Source organism: Pleurodeles waltl, chromosome 9 (genome assembly GCF_031143425.1).
Source record: "Pleurodeles waltl isolate 20211129_DDA chromosome 9, aPleWal1.hap1.20221129, whole genome shotgun sequence".
NCBI classification, from domain to species: Eukaryota; Metazoa; Chordata; class Amphibia; order Caudata; family Salamandridae; genus Pleurodeles; species Pleurodeles waltl.
The window spans coordinates 503043029-503065749 of NC_090448.1; the positions used below are offsets into that span (position 1 = coordinate 503043029).

The 22721-nt window shown below is 42.0% G+C and overlaps 1 protein-coding gene across 9 annotated transcripts in view; it reads right to left on the bottom strand.

The window, feature by feature from the left end:
- Positions 1-22721, bottom strand: part of SYNE2 (spectrin repeat containing nuclear envelope protein 2) — a 1823309-nt gene that overhangs the window by 1108598 nt on the left and 691990 nt on the right. For all 9 annotated transcript variants that reach the window (XM_069207355.1, XM_069207357.1, XM_069207362.1 and 6 more), the window contains exons 66-67: positions 20495-20752; positions 11585-11806 (exon numbers count right to left, since the gene is read on the bottom strand). In XM_069207355.1, coding sequence (XP_069063456.1) covers positions 11585-11806; positions 20495-20752 — 480 coding nt within the window. The remainder of the gene's footprint in view (positions 1-11584; positions 11807-20494; positions 20753-22721) is intronic.

Genomic DNA, 22721 nt, shown 5'->3' on the forward strand with positions numbered 1-22721 from the left:
AACCATCCATTGGGCATATAATTGCATTTTACGAAGATTAGGATACATAAAACTTTGGAGTTAAGGGCTAAAACTTCCTGCAGCTTGGACACAGTTAAATTCACCCATTGGCTTGGGTCTATTTGGTTTGCAGAATTCGGAATTGGGCCTGGAAGTTGGGCCCTTTTGCATTCAGCCATTTCACCCATTGTGTCTGTTCTTTACAAACCTGCACATAAAAAAGAGCCCCAACTACCTCCTGAGTTGTTCGATTTGCAGTGGTTAGAGTTTCTTTAAAATGGAGGTAATCTATAGTATACCAGCTTATGCTGCCTACAAAATATCGGAAAACAGAGCTGAGTATTTTCTAATGGAATCAGCACCCCATTCAGCATTAAACTTTTCCAAGACTACATTTCTCCAATATTGAAGCTACCCTCATCATCACCCCAGAGCAAAAGCACTTAGCAGAACTCTCAGTGTGAATATTTGGAATTTGTAACCACCAACAAAGTTGCTTATGCTTAGCTCTACAAGCCAAATGTGTACTGTGCATAACCTTTTGGGAATTCTTCTTCAATGGAATATTGGGTCTAAACAGGATGAGATGACCCAAAGAAAAGAGTTATCAAAAGTTTTGCACTTGTTCAAATCAGCATACCTAGCACCGTTCAACAAATGGGCCACCAAACAATATACTCTAAAACCTGAAAGGGCTAGTCCAAACCGATCACTTGAGAAAGACAGACAACCTCCTTATACCAATTCTTGGGCTTCTCCTATCCCATATGAAGACACCAATCAATCCATTCAGCCTTTGAAAAAAAATATAAAACACCCTGAGAATTGATGTGAAAAAAATAAACAAAGAAAAAAAAGCACTTTAACTAATGCCCCTCTGACAATGATTGTCCTTGGCATCTTCTCCCACTTCTACAACAAAACCTGAGCCTTAGTGAGCAGGGCGAGGTAACAATATGTAAAAAAGGCTGGTTAGAAAAGATTCATCTGCTCTTCAGCTTTTCAAGACGGTCTCTGCCATCACACACCCATGTGCTAGTCATCATGGTAATCATCATGGTAGGAAGAGGATACGTGTGAGGGCAGATGTAAAGCTGTTAGTACGTGAATGGCGGACCACAAACCGTACACTTATTGATGACATGAATTGGAGGAAAAACAGAGAATGCACAATATATAACTTAGGGAGATGCTTTGAAGAGACTCACATCGACAAGTTATCAAGGGAAGGGGGATTTGTAGGAGGGGAGGTTAATGTTCAAAATATTATGGGTGTTATATGGATAAGGATAACAGCATTTTGGATCCACCATAATTTCACCCAAATGATGCAGAGTGTACAAACTCAATCGCTAGAGGGAGAAGGCAGAGACACAAAATGAGAGAAAGAAAAACCTACAGTGAGTGTGATAGAGTTGCAAGAGAGCTTGTGTTTAAAAGCACATGAGAGAGAGAAAGAGGGCAGAGCAAACATTTTTGGGGAAGCCGTCAATGTGTGCTATTAGACCACCAGTCTATAGATGTTCAGATGTCAGAAGTAAGGAAACCCAAACTGGATATGCTGCAGAAAAATAAGGACATGATATAAGATGGAAAACTCTAATTAGATATAGTGCAGACTAAGGGGAACATGATATTAATTATGAGAGCCGCACTTTATCAACTAGCTTTGGAAAAAAGGAGTCCATCTTAGTGGACAATTTATCCGCCTTTGCTCACTGTGTAAGCAGCTGAGAACGTAGATGATAGTCCTAAAACCGAGAAGAAGGTGCTAATGAAATAGCAAGATGCTCTCAACTGTGCTCTTGTACTATTAGGGCAGATTAGATTTCTTGTGCAGGAAGGCAGAATTCATTATAATCCCTATTGAGTAAGAAAAACAAAGGGATTTTCTAGAGAGAATTTCTCTACGAGGATAAGCAAAAGGCTTGATAAAAATAGTGTGACATATAATAGGATATTCGATTGAAGTGTGCTCATGTAAGCACTTGGAAGGCTGAGTATCTTCTGATCTTCCTACCTAGTACGATGGCATGTGAAGGTGCATGTCAGAGTATTGAAGTAGTCAGTCAGTCCGCTGAATTTCGGTAAAAAATATACCATAAAAGGACAATACAAAATGTTAAAAGAGATAAAACATAAAAACATTGACCTTTAAAATATAACTTTAAAATACAATGAGAGCTTAAGACAAAGCAAGATACGTATTGGTTTAAATAAATATACAAATATGATCAGGAGCTTGCAGTGGATACTATAGTGTGGTGCGTAGACTAGGATATATTGTTAATCGTACAATATGGTGCACCAACTTGGGATTACATTACCCGCTACCGATGTGCGTAGGGGAAATATACCTTTTAAGATTCCAAGTCGAAGATGCCAAATGGATTCAAAAACTTTTGCCAGGGAACATGCCAATGGCACAGATGGATCTGATTTGAGTATCATTAAAGCTGGTAAGCAGTTCCTGAAGCCCATAAATTTACATAACGGAATAATCCAGCGAGCCCTTTGTTTGGTATACACGGGGCATTGGAAAAGAACATGGATGATAGATTCTTCATTCCCGCAACCCATTGGGCATTACTTGGACTTGTTAGCTGAATTGGGCCAATTATAGGTTTAAGTACACAAGGGAAGGGACCCTATTCTAAATCTGATATAGAAAGCATGTGCAAATGGAGAGAGTATTATGTCCATGCAATGCTTGAACTCGTAATGGCATTTGGTTTGTAGAAAGTTGCCACTCCTGGTAGAAAGAGGAGCTACTGCCAAATACGATGTTTGGACATTTAACCAGTAAGCGTCCTCCAAGATCTGGGTGGCATTTTTCGGAATGGAAAAAGGGTCTGTCCAGTAGTTCTCCAGCCCAAGGATGGAAAAGAACCACTCCACATAAGTGCACCATTTAATTTTAGTAGTGGAGCGGGTGCTCACCAGATTACTCAGCCCAATTCTATAAGCGGTGAGGGAGTTTGACGACCAAATCTGGATCCAATACAAAAGTGGCCTTAGGGCGGCGATATGGCTAATGGAAAAAAGATTTAGATCCATTTGAATTGGCAATGTTGGAGTGCTAGTGGGGACCCTTAACAACATCTTTAAGAAGGAGTTTTCCACTTTTTCTAAGTCCTTCTGATTACAATAGGACCATAATTCAGCTCCGTATAGCCCCCCTGCTTGAGATTTGTATATTTCTATGGAGGGGGGTAATGGCAAATCTGGGGGACCGGGCTGCAAATCTTACAATGCCGCCCACCCTTTGTTTCAAGCACATCGATGATTTCTGCAAGTGGGTGTGCCATTTATGGGAATCTTCTAGTTTTAACCCTAGATAGTCAAAGGCGCCCACTGTTTCCAATGTAACACCCTCCAAGCAGATATGTCTCCTCATTTTGTGCCTTGTGTCCTCAAATACCATGTATTTAGTTTTGGTAGAGTTCACTTCTAAGCCATGGTCTTTGCAAAAGGCCACAAACATCGAGAGCAAGTTGGAGAGGCTGGTCGCCGTTTGTGATATTAACAAAGTATTGTCTGCAAATAACAGGCATGGGATCTGTTGTCCTCCCAGTCTAGGGGTGTCATTGGAACATTTCAAAAGGTAAGGAATGCATGCATTTATAAATAAAAGAAAGAGTGTGGGAGCCAGCACACATCCCTGCCTCACGCCGCGATGTGTGGGAATCTCCGATGTTAGTTCACCTTTCGGCCCCCAACGGATTCTGGCGCAATTGCCAGTATAGAGGTCTCTAATTATGTTTATCATAGAACCGGGAACCCCCGCTCTGCTCATGACTTCCCATAGCTTTTGGCATGGGACAAAATCAAAAGCAGATTTCAAATCTACAAATGCCATAAAAAGATGACCTGCATCCACATTGACTGTTTTCCATTTAATTAAGAGAAAATGAAATGCCTGATCAATTGTGCTTACTTTGTCTCTAAACCCCGTCTGGAGATGACTAAGCGCTTGGTAATCTTCTATCCATTTTTTTAGCCTACTTAATAATTGATGACAAAAGATTTTTTGTAAATTGTCTAAGAGGCTGAGGGAATACCATCTGGTCCTGGTGCCTTCCCTAATTTTTGGGCTGTAATGGCAAGCGCTGATTCTTTCAATGAGAAGGGTGTCAGGGTAGTCAGGGACGAATCTAAGTGTGATAATTCCCCATGGCTTGCAGATTCGCAGTCAAATGAGGAGCCATACAGTTCCCTGAAATGGGTAAGCCAGACTTCAGGGGGATGTAGCACTCTGGCTTTGATTTCGGTCCTTTCGGGCTACCAGGGACCAGAAGCGTTTAGAGTCTGAAAGCCTGGCGGCCTGGGCCAAATATCTCCATAATGCCTCTTCCCAGTCGACCAGAAGCGTTTAGAGTCTGAAAGCCTGGCGGCCTGGGCCAAATCTCTCCATAATGCCTCTTCCCAGTCGTTTTTACAAGACTTACACACAGAAGCATAGTTATGTCTGGCCTTGGCTATTTCATCTCTGTCCTTTGTTCTTATTGCTTCTGTCAGGACTTTCTACATCTCTTGTCAAACCACTTGTTATTAGAGTTGGATGATTGATGAACTGTTTCCCTAACAGATTTAAAGAACAGGTTTTTAAGATTTGAAAAAAGATCCAAATGTGAGGTCACAACCTCAAGTGAGGTGAGTGAAGAATGATCAACAAAGAGCTGATGACTAGAAACTAAAGCACATAGTTTGCCCCATAATTTATTAGAGTTCTGAAAAGATTCCCATCTCACCCACGCTTATTATTAGACACCTTCAGGACATTGGTGAGTTCAAGATCAGGAAAAGGCACAGCACCTAGAAGAAACTGTCTGTCATATACTACTAGAAGAGAAGCGTGGTCACTGGTGTACTGATTTCCCACTCTCACATCTTTTATGTAATGCCAAACCCTCAGATCGAAAAGGACAAAGTCCAGGACGCTGATATAAGACCCCCTAAAGAAAATTGGACTAGCAGGGGTATCTGCAGGAAAACGCCCATTGCCAGGGAGAAGGCCATGGAGTATCATAAGGTCTGTTATCTGCAGAGCCCTATTGCTAACTTTAGCGGGGTTTATCTGGGTGGAATGGGGAGGGATATTCCATATGGAGTCTTTAGTTTGTGTGGCCTCAGCAAAAGCAAGATTGGGCTCAATTGGGACATTAAAGTCCCCGGCTCTGACAATGTGGTGCGTTCAATAGAGATTCGATACAATGGAATTCAAAAGCTCTATAGTAGGGGACAGCTGCTGAGAAGGGTCCAGTCTATTATAAATATTTATGCACAAGACAGGGTGGCCCAGGTTTGGCTGTCTAACTATAGCCAAGATGTCGGGGGAGTCTACATGTAGTTCTTTAACTCTACCCACCTCCATCATTCTTACCCGAGTGGTGAGGCCCGCTGCTGCTCTGCCAGCGGGTGACAGTTTAGCTTTTTATTAAAAGGAGTGCCTATGCGTGCTGTGAGTGGCCCAAGTTTCCTGAAACATGCAAATATTGAAGTCATCAACAAAGGCCCCCCAATCGGTCTCAGCTAATTTGCTGCAAATGCCAGCCACATTCCAGGACAAAAACGGTGCTAGTGAGGAATCAATAGAGCAATTAGATTAATAGGAAATAACAGCAGGATGGGGTATGTTAGAATGCTCGACAGAGTTTATGGGTGTTACAATACCATTGGGAAAGGATGGCGACCTCCATGAAGGGACATCTTCTAAGACTGGAAAGTTATCAGAATATGGTAAGGCAGCTCGGCAAAGATTATTATTGGTATTGTGGAGGACAAATTAATGTAGTCAATCAATGTCAGAGGTATTCCCCACAGAGTCAAATTCACATACATTTTTTGTTTTAAGAACATGTCCCCGGTCCTTCATCAAAGCTGGACGGGATATTTCCACGTTGGAGACAGAGTGCCCCAGACCCCTATTCGGCTTTGTGGAGACCAAGGTAGACAAAAGTTTCAGTCTCACAGTGCCAGTGGCAGGCCAAGTGTCGCTAAGAAAGATGGCAGTTCCTTTCCGTGTGTGGTTGCGTGCTTCCATATGCAGCAAGCCCTTTACTAAGTGATGGCTGGTAAGATAAAGTTTTATGACATCCCGATCTCCAGATTTGCTGCTTAGATGGTCGGCTGATAGTATATCCGAATGGTTATTTGAGCCACAACGTCTGACATAGCGCAGCCAATATGAGGCCTTATTAATAAGCGAGGATTTATCCTCCCGAGATTCGGGGATAAAAGGGGGGCATTACACATATAAATGCAGTGGCTGCTGTTGGAATGTGGGTGGTGACCGTGCGCTGATGTTGTGTCTCATTCCAGAGCGATGCGAGAATAGGGTTCCCCTGTGGAACATGTGGTATTTTTAGGATTAGTGACAGGGGTTCCCCGATGATGCATGGGGTTTTTGTTGCCCAGAAAGTCGTTAGAACTTGGCAAAAGTCTGAAAGTTGAACAATGGTCGGTATTCAGTGGGGCTACTTCAGTTTCATGAGAGCAGGAGGAATCTCTCCTCAAAGCAATAGATCTAACGGAGTTGAGGATTTCTACGATTAGAGTTTTCAACTCTCCCACTTCATTCTTCAAACTGATCACCAGGGGAGTTAAGTCCTCTTGCAAAGAAGTGCTTGCGGATTTATATGGAATTTGTCTAACATGAAACGGTGACAGGGTAGGACTTGTTTGGACATAATCCAAGTCATGGTTCTCCAATGGCGAAAAGCAGTTGGAGCAAGGAATTTCATGGCTGATCGCATCTATTTGTGGAGCTTCAGATATAGTTTGAATTACAGGAGGTATGGAGGGACTAGCATTCGTGGGGGTGCCTTGGATAGCCGATGCCTGATGGCAGGCATTGATAGATTGTGTACAGCTATTAATGTGTAGTCCGGTGGTAAGAAACGGGATAAGGGGACCCGTCCTCAGCCCTTTCCGCAACTTTTCTCTTTCTTGCTTAAGATCAATTCCACCTCTTCAATTAAAGTATCAATCTCATTGGTTACACAGTTTAAGAGGGGTTTCGTGGGTTTGAGGAGTTTAGGAATCTTCGGTTGGGCAGAACCCATAACGGGACTGCCCCTCGCCTTACACATCCCCATTGTAAATGAGAGTGAGCAGCACAGGCAGTAAAATGGTGCTTTGGAGTCACAAACAAAAGTAGACCAAGAGCCCTACCTTAGATCTCAGAGGGGATGCCCAGCCCGCCCTCCAATGGGCTTTGACGGGCGCGGACGGGCCCGCCCTTGGCCAGGGCTTCGCCCGGTCGCGTCCAGCGCAGCGGGGGTGCGCGGCACGCTTTATAGCACCCGTGTTGTCGGTCCGGCCCCCCGGCGGCAAGCAGTAAGCAAGGATCCTGGGACTCGAAGTCCCACCAGGAAATAGGGCAGCAAGGGGCAGGGGTGCGCAGCGTGCTTTATAGCGCCCCCATTGTCAGTCCAGCCCCGCGGCGGCAAGCACCAAGCAAGTATCCTGGGACTCGATTTCCCACCAGGAAATAGGGCAGTAAGTGGCAGGGGTGCGCAGCGCCCTTTATAGCGCCTGCATAGTCGGTCCGGCCCCCCGGCGGCAAGCAGCAAGAAAGGATTCTGGGACTCGAAGTCCCACCAGGAAATAGGGCAGGTGCATGTCACAGTATTTTGTCCAGCTTTCTGACTCCGACAGACTACAGGCTCTATTGTCATCCTGCTCATGTGGGAAAGCCTAATGAAATAAGTGGCTTTATTGTTATCAGTAAAATTATGCACTTTTGAGAACAGAGGGATAGTTATAATAAGGGATTTTGAGGTCAGAAACGCTGCAACATGTAGGTCAATTTGCAACCACTTTTTGTGACCTGAATTTTAGAACATCTGGCAACAATTCTTTCAAAACTACTAACAAAATAACTCAATTATTAATAATTAATTAAAGATAAGTCGAGTAGGAAATGAAATAGGGCTGGAATAGGTTAATGGGGACAGCCAGGCAGCAAAGGATTCTTCAAGGCTTATAGGCAGCTTTCTTCTGTCCAACGAGCAATGCCCACTTCAAATTTAAGTTATCTAGGTGATGAGAACTCATGAATTAAATGACCTATTATTGATAAATTATTGGACGTATGCTTTTCAGTAGTGCCAGAAGTTTTTTAATATTTATTTAATTAAGGGGTTTTGTACTCTGGTGTACAGTATATCTAAGGAACAATGTATCACAATGGGAGATAGATGCCTTATTGTTTTCCTGCAAACAATCCCAGAAGTGTCAGACGTAGAAGGGGTCAGGGCCACGCCACAGTGCAAACAGGGAACACTCCACTGTGACCGCAATGGCACCCTTTGCAAGAAAATATTCCATATTATAAAAGGGATCAAAGAAGCATATGCTATTGAAGTGGACAGAAATGTCTGCTGAACTCTGCCGGGGCAAACCTTGCAGCTTAATGTCAGACTGCCTTAATTGCTCCAGCATGGCTGTGAAAGAGCACAGCTTGGCTGTGCCACTACGTCACTGGGAAAAAGAACGTGAAGGAGTGATCGTGTTTTGGTGGTAGCCACATTTTGCGTAACATTAATATGATTCATTCAGTTCCTGCCCTGCAAAGCATGTGAGTGGAGTGTATCTTTGTTTATGGCATATACTCAGCATTTTATGATTATCTTTTCAATGACTAACATTTTAATAGTATTATTTTTCATACCCGTCTTGTATGTTCTTATATGTAGTGTTTACAATTTATGTAGTTTGAAAATGTATTCGTATTTAATTAACCTGGCTACAAATATAATTTTCTTTTTCCATTTAACATTTATTGTGGAGTTGCTTTTTCTTAGAGGTTTCTTTCGAGATGCAGGTTTTAGGAGCGGAGACAGAGTCAACAAGAAGCTCATTCTGCGTGAAAGATAAGAAAGCCTAGGACGAACCATGCAAGGACAAAGAGTGGAGTGTTCTGAAAGCTTGGCAGTGGTAACTCCTTTGAATTTGCTGAGACCAAAGAGTATCAAGATGAGATGTGTCAGGGGTTGAAAATTGTAAGTTCCAAATAAATTTAATGAGTGTTTCATTCAAGAAGTTTTGACTGTAATGTCATCGTACTCGGAAATTGTGATTTAAGGAGGATTTATGTTTAGAGCTGAACGGACCCTTCTGAGGTATAGACCTCATACTTTGGCGGCCTCATGCATTCACACCTCTCTTAACAGGATACTCTACTGAACTTCTGGTTGCAGACCTTTCTTAAATATTTTTAGTATTAGGATGGTTAGAGTTTAGTTTAAATGGTTAGGCAGGAGAGTTTGGTTCTCGTGACCAAGATTCATATACTTTTCATGATCTTTTGTATCGTTGCAATGGAAGTTTTAGTTTTGTATATGCTAACTAGGTTTGACATTGTGCAACACTTGAATTCTCCTTTAGGGTTTATAACTATGAGTATCCAAAGTAGGCAGAAACCTTCAACAAACTCACAGCAAAATTACCACTACTGAGGCAAAGGCTGACTGTAGCTGATTTCTCCTCTAGCACTCAGAATAATGCATGTTCTGTAGGATAAAAGTCCTCCTTTTTTAAGAATACTTCTCAGACTCTGATGTTTATGGAGCAATGAGATAGTACGCAGTTGCTCTCTCATGAAAATGTGATGAAGTTATTGTTTTCTTCTCCCTACACCTCATTCCAGACATGGTTAGTAGTCCTGGCTAAATGTTATTTACAGTGTTTATAGCTTTGTGGTGTTATAGTATGATGTGAAGGCAGTCACCCTGTACCTATGGTGTAAGGATTGTTTGTAATACACAATCGATACAATATGAGTGATCATCTTTGCATTCTACTTGTGATTACGAATATTAATAACAAATATTGAAACTTAAGACACACAACATCTCCACACGGTCATTCAAACCTTAGGGTATTGAGTAGCTAATATTTTAATCCAAAAAATTATCTTGTACAAGGATTTTATTGCCAGTTTTTTCTATTGTTGCATTCAATTGGTATTTCATTTAGCTTACACTTTGCCCAAATTTGTGGAAATGTTTAGCAACTCAAGACTTTTCACTGTTCTCTTAATAGTGCTATTATGGCCTTTAATTCGTATTTTGTTTTTTAGTTTGGTCTTTCCCATGTCATCTTTTTAACAAGAACGCCTCATGAAATAATGGTATTGTTTGCGTGAGGAGTAAAATTGTCATGCAGTTTCAAATGTTTTCCAGAATTTGAATGTATCAACTTATTTTCTTTTATCAACTTATTTTCTCTATAGGACAACGGCCACAGCTGTGAAAATGATAACGTTTTTCACGGAGGATGCTCCAGAGTACCTCTGTTTTGTTTTTGCATTCGTGTGTGCAAGAATGATTACTCTGCACCTCTTTTAGAATTTTGTTGCCAGCTGTTTAAAAACCTTTTTCATATCAGATCTTTCTAAATGATGTAGATTTTCTGCCCAATCACATCCTCCTTCCAAGAGCTAGAAGAAACATTAGGCAAAATGTTGTTACTTTGAGTGAGGAGCCCAGAAGCCATTATTCCCAATTTATATTTTCCACCACAACATCACCCAATTTTAGAGACATTTGGTGACTATTTCAAATTTTCTGTTATGAGAAAGGGCATTTGTCCCACTTTGTGCACAAGAGTGCTTCAAAATAGAAGTGGAAGATTGCAGTCTAGTTGTTTGGGACCCAGCAGTTGGAAGTACACCACACATGGACATAAACAAGATTCACAAATATCCCTTTCTCATGATATTGTTTGACTTTGATTGGGTGACTTTCTTTTCAAAATGTTTTTCAAGTGCCTTCAGTGCAAATTAATCTTTGAAACCATTCATTGAAACCTACTGGGAGAAGAAACCTGTGGATTTCTCAACATATTTAATAAAAAGATTTTTGGATTGGCAAAAACATAACGCATGGTTATTCAGTGTAGGAATCAGTTGTCATTTTTAAGTATTGAGAAGGTTATTGTTGGTCATTGGGACATGCACACCTTAACTGAATGCGCAGCTTGTGCATCATTAGAACTCCAGACTGGGGGCTATCCCAGTTGCACCCTCAACTTAGATTACATTGAACAAATGAAGACAGTAGTTTTGGAATGCAGATACCATGGCTCGCCCTGAACCACTTCCTCACTTACCCACTTCTGAAACTGAGCAAGCTTTATTGGTGATGACAATACAAGTTGCAGTGTTCATTTTGCTGCCTAACTACTGCCGTCCCAGAGCGTTGTGATGAAGGATCTTGGTTTCTGGGGTCCTTGTTGTTAGACCTGAAAGCTATGGCGTGGTCTTCCCCCAACTTTTTGCCTACCTCTACCACGTTTGTGATGTCAGTTTTGCTGGTATTAGGACTCAATTTATTGCTAACCAGGGATAAAGTGCTTGTGCTCTCTCCTCTAAACATGGTAGTAACGTCTTAGCCCCAAATGGCATATTTAATGTACCTATAAGTCCCTTATGAAATGCACTACATGTGCCCAGGGCATGCAAATAAAATGCTAGTAGTGGGACTAGAGCGCTGATTGTGCCACCCACTTAAGTAGGCCTCTATCCATGGCTCAGGTCTGGGCCTCAATAAATCATTTCAGGAGATGTTGCTGGGCTCACCTTGGTCACTGAAGTACTTTTCTTCTTTTTAGAACTTTTGTGAGTAAGCCCACGCTTTGGTTTCAGGTCCTGGCCTCCAAGTGGCTCATCCAACTTTTCTTGTTGAGTGGTTTCCATTTCAGCTGTACTCAATTTCTGATCCAGTAAAACTGTATCTAGATTTATTGAATCCTCTGAGGCTAAAAGTGCATCAGCCCTTTCTTCATCCTTGAACACAGACACCTGAAATTGTGAAAAATCCTCAAATTAATTAAACAAGTGTAGAGCACTCTCTGTTTTATAATTCCATACAACAGGAGATGAGATTGAAGTTAATAGGTGGAAGTGAAGCAACGTGACAGGAGAACAGGAAAACAGCAATATTTTAAAATGTGTAATGGATTTCCAATTATTACTCTCCCTTATGTGCCATTCTTGCTCACAGATGAAATGCTTTCAGAGAGTAAACAGTGGAGCATTGACTAGACAGATAACTCCACTCTTGCAGGAATAGTTGCCCTGAAATACCTTCGATAAGTGAGACATGTATGACCTTAAAATACAGTTATTCAGGAACTAAAAGCAAAGGTCATGGTTTCAGAAGAAAACAATCCACTAAGTATGTGGAACTTTTTCCCCTGTGGTTGTTTTATTCTTGAGCAGGCCCCCTTTCCAAACAAACTGAAGGACTTAACCCCACACTTGTAGCAACAGATGTAATGAAATTTGTTCAAAAGTTACAAAAAAATAAGGGACCTGAGCTAAATATGTATATGACTTCTAAAATATGGTTATTCAGGAAACAAAGGCATATTTCATGATATCAAAAAAACCTATCTGCTGTTTAGTGGTGTAGAATGTTTTCCCTTGGGTGCTTTGTTCTTGGGCAGGGTCAAACTCCAAACAAACCCAAAGACCTAGTGCAACCCCACTTGTAGTTCCCCCAGCGTCAGTAGAGGCGAATGCAATGTGAGGGTTGAATTAATGAATTACACCAGGTAGTTGGTGAGCTGGTCTCAGAGACTGGCATATCACCAGGGTTATTTTTATTGGGGCTGTGGACATGTGGATATTGGTTTTCAAATGGGAAGGTCTGAATCCTGGATTATCAGGGTACCGGACCTGTTGTGAATTAGAGACAAAAGGATGGGCAAGAGGAAACTAGCTCTGCTTCAGAGCGTCACAAAACATAGTCATAGAAATGCTTGGAGTCTTGCCTTACTTTCATTATGTGCAAGTGAAATATTGTAAGAAGTATCCTCTTTTGTTAGCGGACATATTAAGCATACCTCAGATAATATGCTGGAAAATGTATCCCTGCCTCAGATACAACTTGTATCACCTCAGTCAGAGGAACACCCTCCTGCATGTTAGATTCTTCATGGAAAAACTCTGGTTTGGTTTCATGGGTGTCTCGAGCCCTCTCTTCTGACTCTCTGCGTTGCATCATGATCACTTTATAATTTAGCATTTCCTAAACTACTGGATAGGAAGCTTCTTTAACTGATTCCTCTGAGAGTAGATTCTTCACTACTGTTTTTTTCTTTTTTGTTGGCATACAACTGTACTTATTGTGAGAATTAGAGATAGCTACATGAAATCAATATGTGATTTAGCATGAACATTAATGCTGATCACCTATTCATTGGTGATTTCTAAGAGATGCTGTACTAATTGCAAACCTTTTAAATGGCCTAAATGTTCTTTTGAACACACTAGAAAAATTGCCATCATCTGTGAAAACCATATATACAGTGTGGACTGTGGGGTGGGGCAGCAGAGCCAAGGTGGAGACTTGTCCATGACCAGCAGTGCTCCCAGATCAATGGATAACTCCACTAGGCCACCCTTTAATGTAAAGCAGAATAGTACAGGCACTAAGGTAATACCGGATTCCAACAGTCTTGGGGAGTTTCAGATAAATGGACTTCTCCTAAATAACAGAGGGGTTAGGTCGAAGTTTGTTATGCAACTACCCCCTGAATGCTCACCATACATGTCGATACTAAAAAATTCCCAGTTCTGGCACTAGGTGCAGTTGAAGACTACTTTAGCCTTAAAAACAAGATTATGAACTGGACAAAGTCTTGAGTGGGGGGATACCCTGACCTCGAGACTGAGATAAAATTGGTCAGGAGGAAACCCTTGATAGTCTGAGGGCCGAAGGAGATAGTGGGAGATTGTGTAATTATAGGTTTTAAATCCCCAACACTTGTGGAATTTCTGCTTAGTACCTTGAACTGGGACTTACCTCTTCAAACAACTAAAAACATCCAGGCAGTACTGTTAGGTTACTTTTATAAACCAAAGCCCTGGTCTCAGACTGGCAGCTCCTCTCTGATTAACTCTTTGCCAGTTAGGATGAGTTTATCTCCTATAGTTCCTACCCAAAATCCATTCAAACCCTTAGCTACTATGCATGATCTGGCTTGACGTCAACAAAATGGACCACCTATCCTAAAGGATCGGGAAATGGCACTTCAACAGAATGTAAATATGATTGGGGTGAAAGATCTTCAGCTAAATGGAATTAATTCCTCCCCCAATAATTTGGATAATGAGAGTGGTGGTTTCAGTTTAAGGTGTGACCTGAAGGATGGGTGGAGCAATGCTAATGAATTCTCCCTGCCCCTACCATCAAAAAATCTAAGAATTCTATCTTGGAATTTGGCAGCCATTAAGGGGCATATTTATACTCTGTTTGCGCCGGATTTGCGTCGTTTTTTTTTACGCAAATCCGACGCAAAACAAACTCCATATTTATACTTTGGCGTTAGACCCGTCTAGTGCCAAAGATCTTGGATTTTGCGTCATTTTTTAGCGTGGACACCTTCCTTCCGTTAATGATATGCAAGGTAGGCGTTCCCGTCTAAAAAAATGACTCCGAGGCATGTGCGCCGTATTTACACTCCCGGGCAAAAATGACGCCCGGGAGTGGGCGTGTCCAAAAAATGACGTCCAGCCGCTTTAGCGTCATTGTTTAACGCCTGGTCAGGGCAGGCATTAAGGGACCTGTGGGCTCGGAAGGAGCCCAGAGGTGCTCTCCCATGCCCCCAGGGACACCCCCTGCCACCCTTGCCCACCCCAGGAGGACGCCCAAGGATGGAGGGACCCATCCTCGGGAACTTAAGGTAAGTTTGGGTAAGTATTTTTATTTATTTTTTTGGATGGCATAGGGGGGCCTGATCTGTGCCCCCCTACATGCCACTATGCCCAATGACCATGCCCAGGGGACATAAGTCCCCTGGGCACGGCCATTGGGCAAGGGGGCATGACTCCTGTCTTTGCTAAGACAGGAGTCATTTCAATGGGGGTTGGGAGTCTAAAAAAATTGCGCTAATCGGGTTGAGGCGAAAAAATTTCCTCAGCCTGACTTGCCCCATTTTTTGGCGTCCAAGCTCCATTTTCCCCTACGCCGGCGATGCCTGGTGTAAGTCATTTTTTTTTACGCACACCAGGCAGCTCCGCCGGCTAAAGTCATTCCATAAATAAGGCGCCTGCATGGCGCTTTGGAATGGCGTTACATTTTTTGACGCACAACTGCGTTGGCGCAGTTGTGCGCCAAAAAGTATAAATACGGCCCTAAGTCTAAACTTGATTGTGAGTGGTGGGGGAATTTTATAGATGGGTTCGACATATGTATTTTTCAAGCAACATGGGTGCGTGAACTAGTTCATAGGGTTGGCTACATTAATATTAGTGTTGAAGCATCTCTGTCTTCAAGGGGACGGCTTTCAGGTGGCCTTATTATTTGAATCAAGGTAAATTTACAGTGTGATCTGAAAAGATTAGATATCAAATCTAGGTATGTACTGGCAGTCAAGTTATAAGACCCAAGAATGTCAAAGTCCATGTTGGTTGTTAATGGTTATAATAGGACACCAGAGTCTTATCCAATTGCTGTTCTTGATGACTTGTTGGATCAAACTAAGGGCCATAATTTTCTTTTGGTGGCTGGAGATTTCAATACCACCTACGAGTCCTATGAGTGTATGGCCTCAGAGGAGGAAGATCAGGTGTGAGGTATCACCGAGCTGGGGGCTGCCAGCCTGGCCAGCCAAACTAAAGTTGCCCATCAGGTCTCTTTAGTAACTCTTAGACATGGATTACAAGCCTGCAATGGGCGCTCTAAATCAGATAAGCAGTACAAGCATACATTTAGGAGGGTCAATTGTTGTACACGAATGGACTACATCCTGCAAGACTTACCATCTTAGAGGTACATGAGAGATATGGTCATTATTGAAAAATTGGATAGTGAGCATAATGTTTGAGCTGCAGAACTAGATTTGTATTTTTTGCTGCCTAAGACTAATACTCCTCTGATAGAAGTAATAGCTTTCCCCTTTGTCACCACTAACAATAGAAGGAAGGTTTAATGGCCCGGGATTGAGAGCAGTATTTATGCAGAAGTGGCAAACACCCTTATTGAGATGAGAGATTGTGGGGATGATAAACATCATGTTGTGATCACTTTCTGTAAGATGTTGGAAAACACCAAGCCCTCTTTCTTTTAAGTACTAAAGGGCGAGGGGAAAGTAAAATACTTGAATAAAAATAAAAATGAATGGTGTAACGATTCTTGTAAATGAAATGTAGATTTTATGTAGCACGGTTTACCACCTATGAGGGTCTCAAGGCACTGTCCGTGGGCACAGGGAGATTAAGTGATTTGCCCAGAATCACAGGACGGTGCACCAATGCTGGTGAATAAACCCAGGTCTCCAGCTCCGGAGGCAGTCACTCCGACCGCTACGCTACATCCTCTCCCAGATGGAAGTTCAGAGGATGGCCAGAAGAGAGTGGGAGGAAATGTACTGGAGAGAGTTACTGCAAGCAGCCATTAAGAAGGAGGGAAAGTTGTTTTGCATCTTGTGTCCAAAGGTACTAGGAGGCAGGTTACCAAAGAAGACTCTCATATACAACTGCAGGTATGGGAAAGGCATTTGAGCTCCTTATATGCTGATCAAGGTCAGAGGAACAAGGGGATAATTGGTTCTTTAGGCCAGTGTCCTTCCTGGACTATAAGGGAGTCTGAACTAGTGCCCTTCAGTCTTGAGGATACTAATGCTAATCGGGCCCTCCAAACTTTACAGAGGAAGAAGGCTCCAGGACTGTATAAAATTCAAGGTGATATGCTCCTCTCAGAAAGAGGGGTCTGGTGTGTTATTTTGAACACATTTTAATGAAAGAATGGAAGGTGCACAAATTCCAGACACATGGCTTGGGACAGAGGTGGTTCCAGTGTGTAAAAAGGGAGATAAATCCGATCCTGCCAATTATAGGCCTATAAGACCTATAGATGTCTCTCAAAAAGTGTTTTGTAGGCATGTCTTAGATAGATTATTGATTTGGATAGAGGAAAATAATGTTCATTCACCTCTCCAGGCAGGAGTTAGAGCAAATACTGGAACTGTAGACTAATTGTTTAGATTTATGCTCATACTCTGGAAATATGTGCTGATTAAAAGAGAACATATGTATGTGGTTTTCGTGGATTTACGTACAGCCTTTGCTTTATTTCCCAGGGGGAAACTGTGGGATGCACTAGATCGGTTGGTTATCCCAAATTATCTTTTACAGGTCATTATAAGGCTACATCATAATAAGGTATGCGCAAATTAGATGGGGCCAGAATGGGGAACTCACTGACCGTATTGATGTGGATTGACGTGTAAGGCAAAGGTGTGTCCTGGCCCCAACTCTTTTAACTTTGTACATTATTCAGTTAAGAGAGTCTCTGGTTGGGTGTGATGGAGATCTACCTAAGTTATCTGGTAAACCAGTAGCTTCACTTTTATTTGCTGATGATACTCTACGGGTTTCAAGGACAACGGTGGGACTCCAGAACCTGCTTAACAGAGTTTCTGTGGCTTGCAATGATTTAGGATTAGAAATAAATATCAATAAAACAAAATGTATGGCTTTTAATCCCCATAAATCTTTCAATGGCAAAGTAAAAGTAAAGTTGGATGTAATGTACCTAGAGCAAGTTAAAGAGTTTGACTACCAAGGAGTAAGGCTTGCTAACTCATTAGCATGGTCCCCACAGCTCACTATAAATCTGTTTTCTTCACAACAAGCTAGTTTTGCCCTATTGAGGAAATTGAAAACATGCAACTTCAGACCAGCAAGACCCGTTCTGGAAATCTGTTGACCTAAAGAGGTTAATGCTGCACTGTATGGTGCAGAGTTATGGAGAACTTATAATCTGGGAGTGATGGAAAGAGCTGAAAATAGTTTTAGGAGGTCGGTCGTGAACTTTCCCCAGAACTCGCCCCTTGCCCCCTTATGGTTGGATCTTGGTTTATGCAATTGTGCGCATGATGCTGCACTCAGACCCTTGATGTATCAGATTGGAGTCTGGTCAAACAAAACGTCATTGCTGCTGCAAAAATCATTTTTGAGATTTTGGAATTTAATTGCAGTGATAGTATCCTTGGGCTGAGATATGTGAGATCTTAGTTAAATACATTGGGCATGAGTGACCTATGGACTAACCCTCTAAGCATCAGGACAAGCTCCATAATGCTTCTCAAGGAAAGATATTGGACTCATGTACACCAGTCATGGCTAGATACAGCCAATAAGGAAGATTTGAATAGTAGAATTTTGGTCTTTAAAGACTCATTGTATTATGAGGTTTTATGAATGTGATTGAGCCCTCCCAAACAACATCTCTGCATCTGAAATTTAGATATGGTATAATGCCCCTCAATGGTTTTTATAGTACATGGAAAGGGACAAACATTTCTCCAGGGTGCCGTCTTTGTCAAATTAGCGAACAATCAGAATAGCACTTCCTATTCTTTTGTCCCCACTACAATGAGGCTAGATGGATCTGGTTGCTTCCAAGATGTTGTATTTTTGAATCAAGGCAGTAGAGGTTCCCAATGCGAATCCTCAAAAGTGACTTTAGAGAGTGGTTGGTTTATGCCTTGTCCGGATACCACATGGCTGCATGGAGAATCAGGTGCAGACTGCGTAGGCCTAGTTGATTGATTGTTAAGTCACTAAGGGGGTCATTACAACCCTGGCGGACAATGTTAAAATGGCGGTAAGACCGCCAACAGGCTGGCGGTCTTTTTTTCAGTATTATGACCATGGCGGTTACCGCCATGGTCATCCGCTGCTTCACCGTTCCGCCTGCTGGGCTGGAGACCTGGGTCTCCAGCCCGGTGGCCGTCACAATACAGCCGCCGGTATTTTGACCCAGCTTACCGCCGTGGATTTCCAGCGGTAGGAACCGCCATGAAATCCATGGCGGTAAGCCCGATAGGGGTCTCCCCCACCCCCCACCCGACTTCCTCACCTACACCCCCCACCACCCCTGCCACCCCCCAAAGGTGGCAGGGCCCCCCTCCCCACCCCCAACATCACATAACTCACACACACACGACACGCACGCAGGCATCACCAACACACATACACGCACACACACCAACATACATGCCTACATCCACACACTCAGTCAGACACGCACACCCATATACAGACATACACGCACACATCCATACAGACATACATTCAGATATACACGCACTCATTCCCAAAACACGCAACACACCCGCAAGCATACACGCACTCACATCACCCCCTCTACATACACAGAGGCACACCCCTATGCACCCACACAACACCCCCCCACCCCTCTCCCCTAACGGACGATCGACTTACCTTGTCCGTCGATCCTCCGGGAGGGGACGGGAGCCATGGGGGCTGCTCCGCCGACACCACACCGCCAACAGAACACCGCTGCGCCGAATCACAGGACGTGATTCGCTGGGCGGTGTTCTGTTGGCGTGGCGGTGGAGGTGGAGCAACCTCCACTTCCCCGCTGCCCGCCAGTATGGCTGTTGGCGGCTCTCCATCGTAAAAAGGACAGAGAGCAGCCAACAGTCATAATACGCCAAGCGGCAAACCGCCACTACTGGCGGTCTTCCGCACGCCGGTCCCTCGGCGGTCTTGTTAAAAGACCGCCGAGGTTGTAATGACCCCCCTAAGTCACTTTTGTTTGGCCATGGATATTGATTCTATGTGCACAATTTATACATTAATCCATTTGCAATAACAGTTATTATGTTTACATTGATGACATCTGTGATTTTAGGTTACCAGATTGCTATTCATATCTGTATATTTATATTTACATTGATGGTGTGAACAATGTTATTGCAGTTAATTATTGGTTTATTTGTATTCATCTTTAGGTGCTCTGTAGAGAGATTAACAGAAAGAGAACTCGCTCACTGCGTTTTTATATTATCTTCTCTTTTATTATTCCTTTTTATTTATTTGTTTGTTTCGTTTGCAGGAATGTATTGTATTATAATTGTGATGTGACTTTATGTTTTTTTATTAACCAAATATAGAATACTAATACTACCAGTTTTTAGGAAAATGCCCAAAAACTTAACGATGTAGCAACCTTTTGTGATAAAAGTTAAAATGACTTTATGAATACTCTAGCTCAAGCATTCCCTTGAGTTGCACAATCTAATTCTAACTGCAAGATAAACAAGGACAACCTGTAAAAAATGTTCTTACATTTAATAGCTTTAATATTTATTTAGGGTGATAAATTACAGCAAATAAAAATCTGATCAATGCAGTTTTTTCATTTAAATCTCAATTTGTCCATTGGGGAGAAAATAGTTAAAATGCACTATTTTGATTCTTGGTGGACGTACATTAAGCTTGTCAGATTGCAACACAGCGTCCTAGCATGAATTTAAAGGAATGCCATAGTTCCAGGTACAGCATCACCCCATACTTCAAACTTAAAGTTAAAACAAATTAACAAGAAAGGAATTGTGGACCCCTTTAGTGAATTTAAACAACATGATTATATACCAGTGGGGTTCTTTAGCCCATGTGCTAAAGAATACCTCTGTGTAGTTAACTGGATTTAGAACAAATTTCCAACTTTACCTCAGATAACTGAACAGGTGTTTCTTTAGTATCATTCTCTGTTTCGGGAACAGTGGATACCATCTTGGACTCCTTCATTATAGGATCCTCATAAGCAAACTCTAGTTGTGCCTGGATGGAAACTTCAGATTGCATGTCCAAATCTCCCAATTTAATTTCTTCATTGTCAGCCTTAATCACTTCCTGTGGAGTATCCTTAACAGATTCATCAGAGGGTAGTTTATTTTCTGTTATTTCTTCCTTCCTGCTGACTGACACCTGTATGTTTCCAAAGTTCAGAAGTTGTCAGGCAATTAAATTATAACATTGTTTAGTATGTACTTCTATTTAGTGGCATCTCGAACTCTGAATGTAACACCATATTCTAAACAAACATTGCAGTAAGAACTGTGTTATCTCTTTAGTGGTTCTTAAAGTGCCCACTGTAATTGTGCGAACTGGTATAATATCCATGCTATCATCTATGGGACAAAATACATGTGCAAAGGCGAGTTAAGTGTTATGTAGTATGTAAGCACTGGCTCAACGTGTATGTTAATTTTACCACGGAAGGAGCTTTTTATTCTATAGTAACACTGTGTTCAATTGAACCGCAGGTAATGGCAATTAACAATTCAATGATAGGGCTGTTGACAATTAGCTTTGTAGTAAGAGAGTGAAACTAAAGAATGGGGCATAAGGAGAACAAACAAACAGATTAGATGCTACTGGGAAATGAATAGGAAAAAAAAACCTGGTGAAAATAAAATGGAAAAAATTAATGGAACCTGGAATGGATTATCTATCTGTAGTGTTTTGTCCTATGCATAACTGATCTTTCAAAACAAGCCAGTAACATATTTTGGCACACTTCAGAGGGCATATATTCAGTAGTAAGGTAGACATGTATACCTCAACTCTGCTACTTCTGTGAGCGTGTGGCATGGCAACTGTTGTCGTGACATTTCTGGCATTCTGAATAAGGGGTTCAGAGGATGTGACAAGACATCAGTAACCTTTCCTATTAGATATAGTGAGGAGGGAGGACACCACATGTGTTTGCAAGTGACTAAGTAAAGTAGCAGGACACTATTGTCCTTCTTATGGAAGGGCTGCGAATGACACTACTGCTCCAGACACTAGATTTTTTTACCATGTGAATCTGTACAGCCAACCTAATCTTCACCAAGTGTACACACAGTGTTGGGTGTTTAACAGTTTTATGAAGGCATTAAGGGTGCATTTTCCTAGAGTCTAGAGGTTTGGTAGTGTCCACATCTCTAATAAAGTGTTTCAACTAGACTAGTTTTGGGTGTTGAGATCAGGTAGCAACTTTATTCACGGGATTACCGTGCAGAGGAAACAACCCTTGCAAAGTTATTTACTCCTACATATATCACACAAGTACAGTACAAATTTATGCATGACTGCATCTACTCACAGAGGCAAGTTGGGGGCTTTCCATGATGGTAATGCTTATGTAGGTGAACAATCACTAAGATGTGAGTTAGTGGGGATTCACATATGTTTGGAAGTTACGTGTCCACCTGAGACACAGACAGTGATTTATTTCTGTCAATGGCATGAAAGAAATCCCTTCCTGCAGTGGCAATGGTGAAGAAATACACATAATGGCAGGGGCCTAGTGAAAAGGATGTCTGCTTGGGAAAATGCATTTTTCTTGTGGAAAAATGTTCCTAAAATGGTCCTGTGTGTTATATACTTACATATAACTATACACACCACACTCATGCATCCACTATTAAAGGACTTGTTCAAACAAATGTGATGCCTTCTTTGATGCATCGTTGGGTTGGAAATGCCAAATAAGGTTCCACTGCCCTTTGCTCTGCCAGGGAGGTACATGTTAGTTAACACATCCCATGTATGGAAATGAGGATACCAGGTTTATGTGGTGAAGTACGAGAACAGAAACAGTAGCAAAACACCAAATCTGCAAACAATTAAAAAGCAGGCAAAGGCCTTTTGAGTTCACTTACGGGCACATATGATCTTTGAATAATGGCTGACAATTCAGTCTATAGTATTGTGCTATTGGGCCATAATAAGCAAATGTAATTAACTCATAGTGTTATGTCCTCATTAGGCCAATAGCAATGTTAGTGGAACGTTTTGGTACCATTCAATGACATGGGCATTCAAGGATGGGTATCTTCATCCCAAGAACTAGCAACAATCATTGTATTGATACATTTGTTTTAGTGTAAATGTGCAAGAAGCTTCTTGG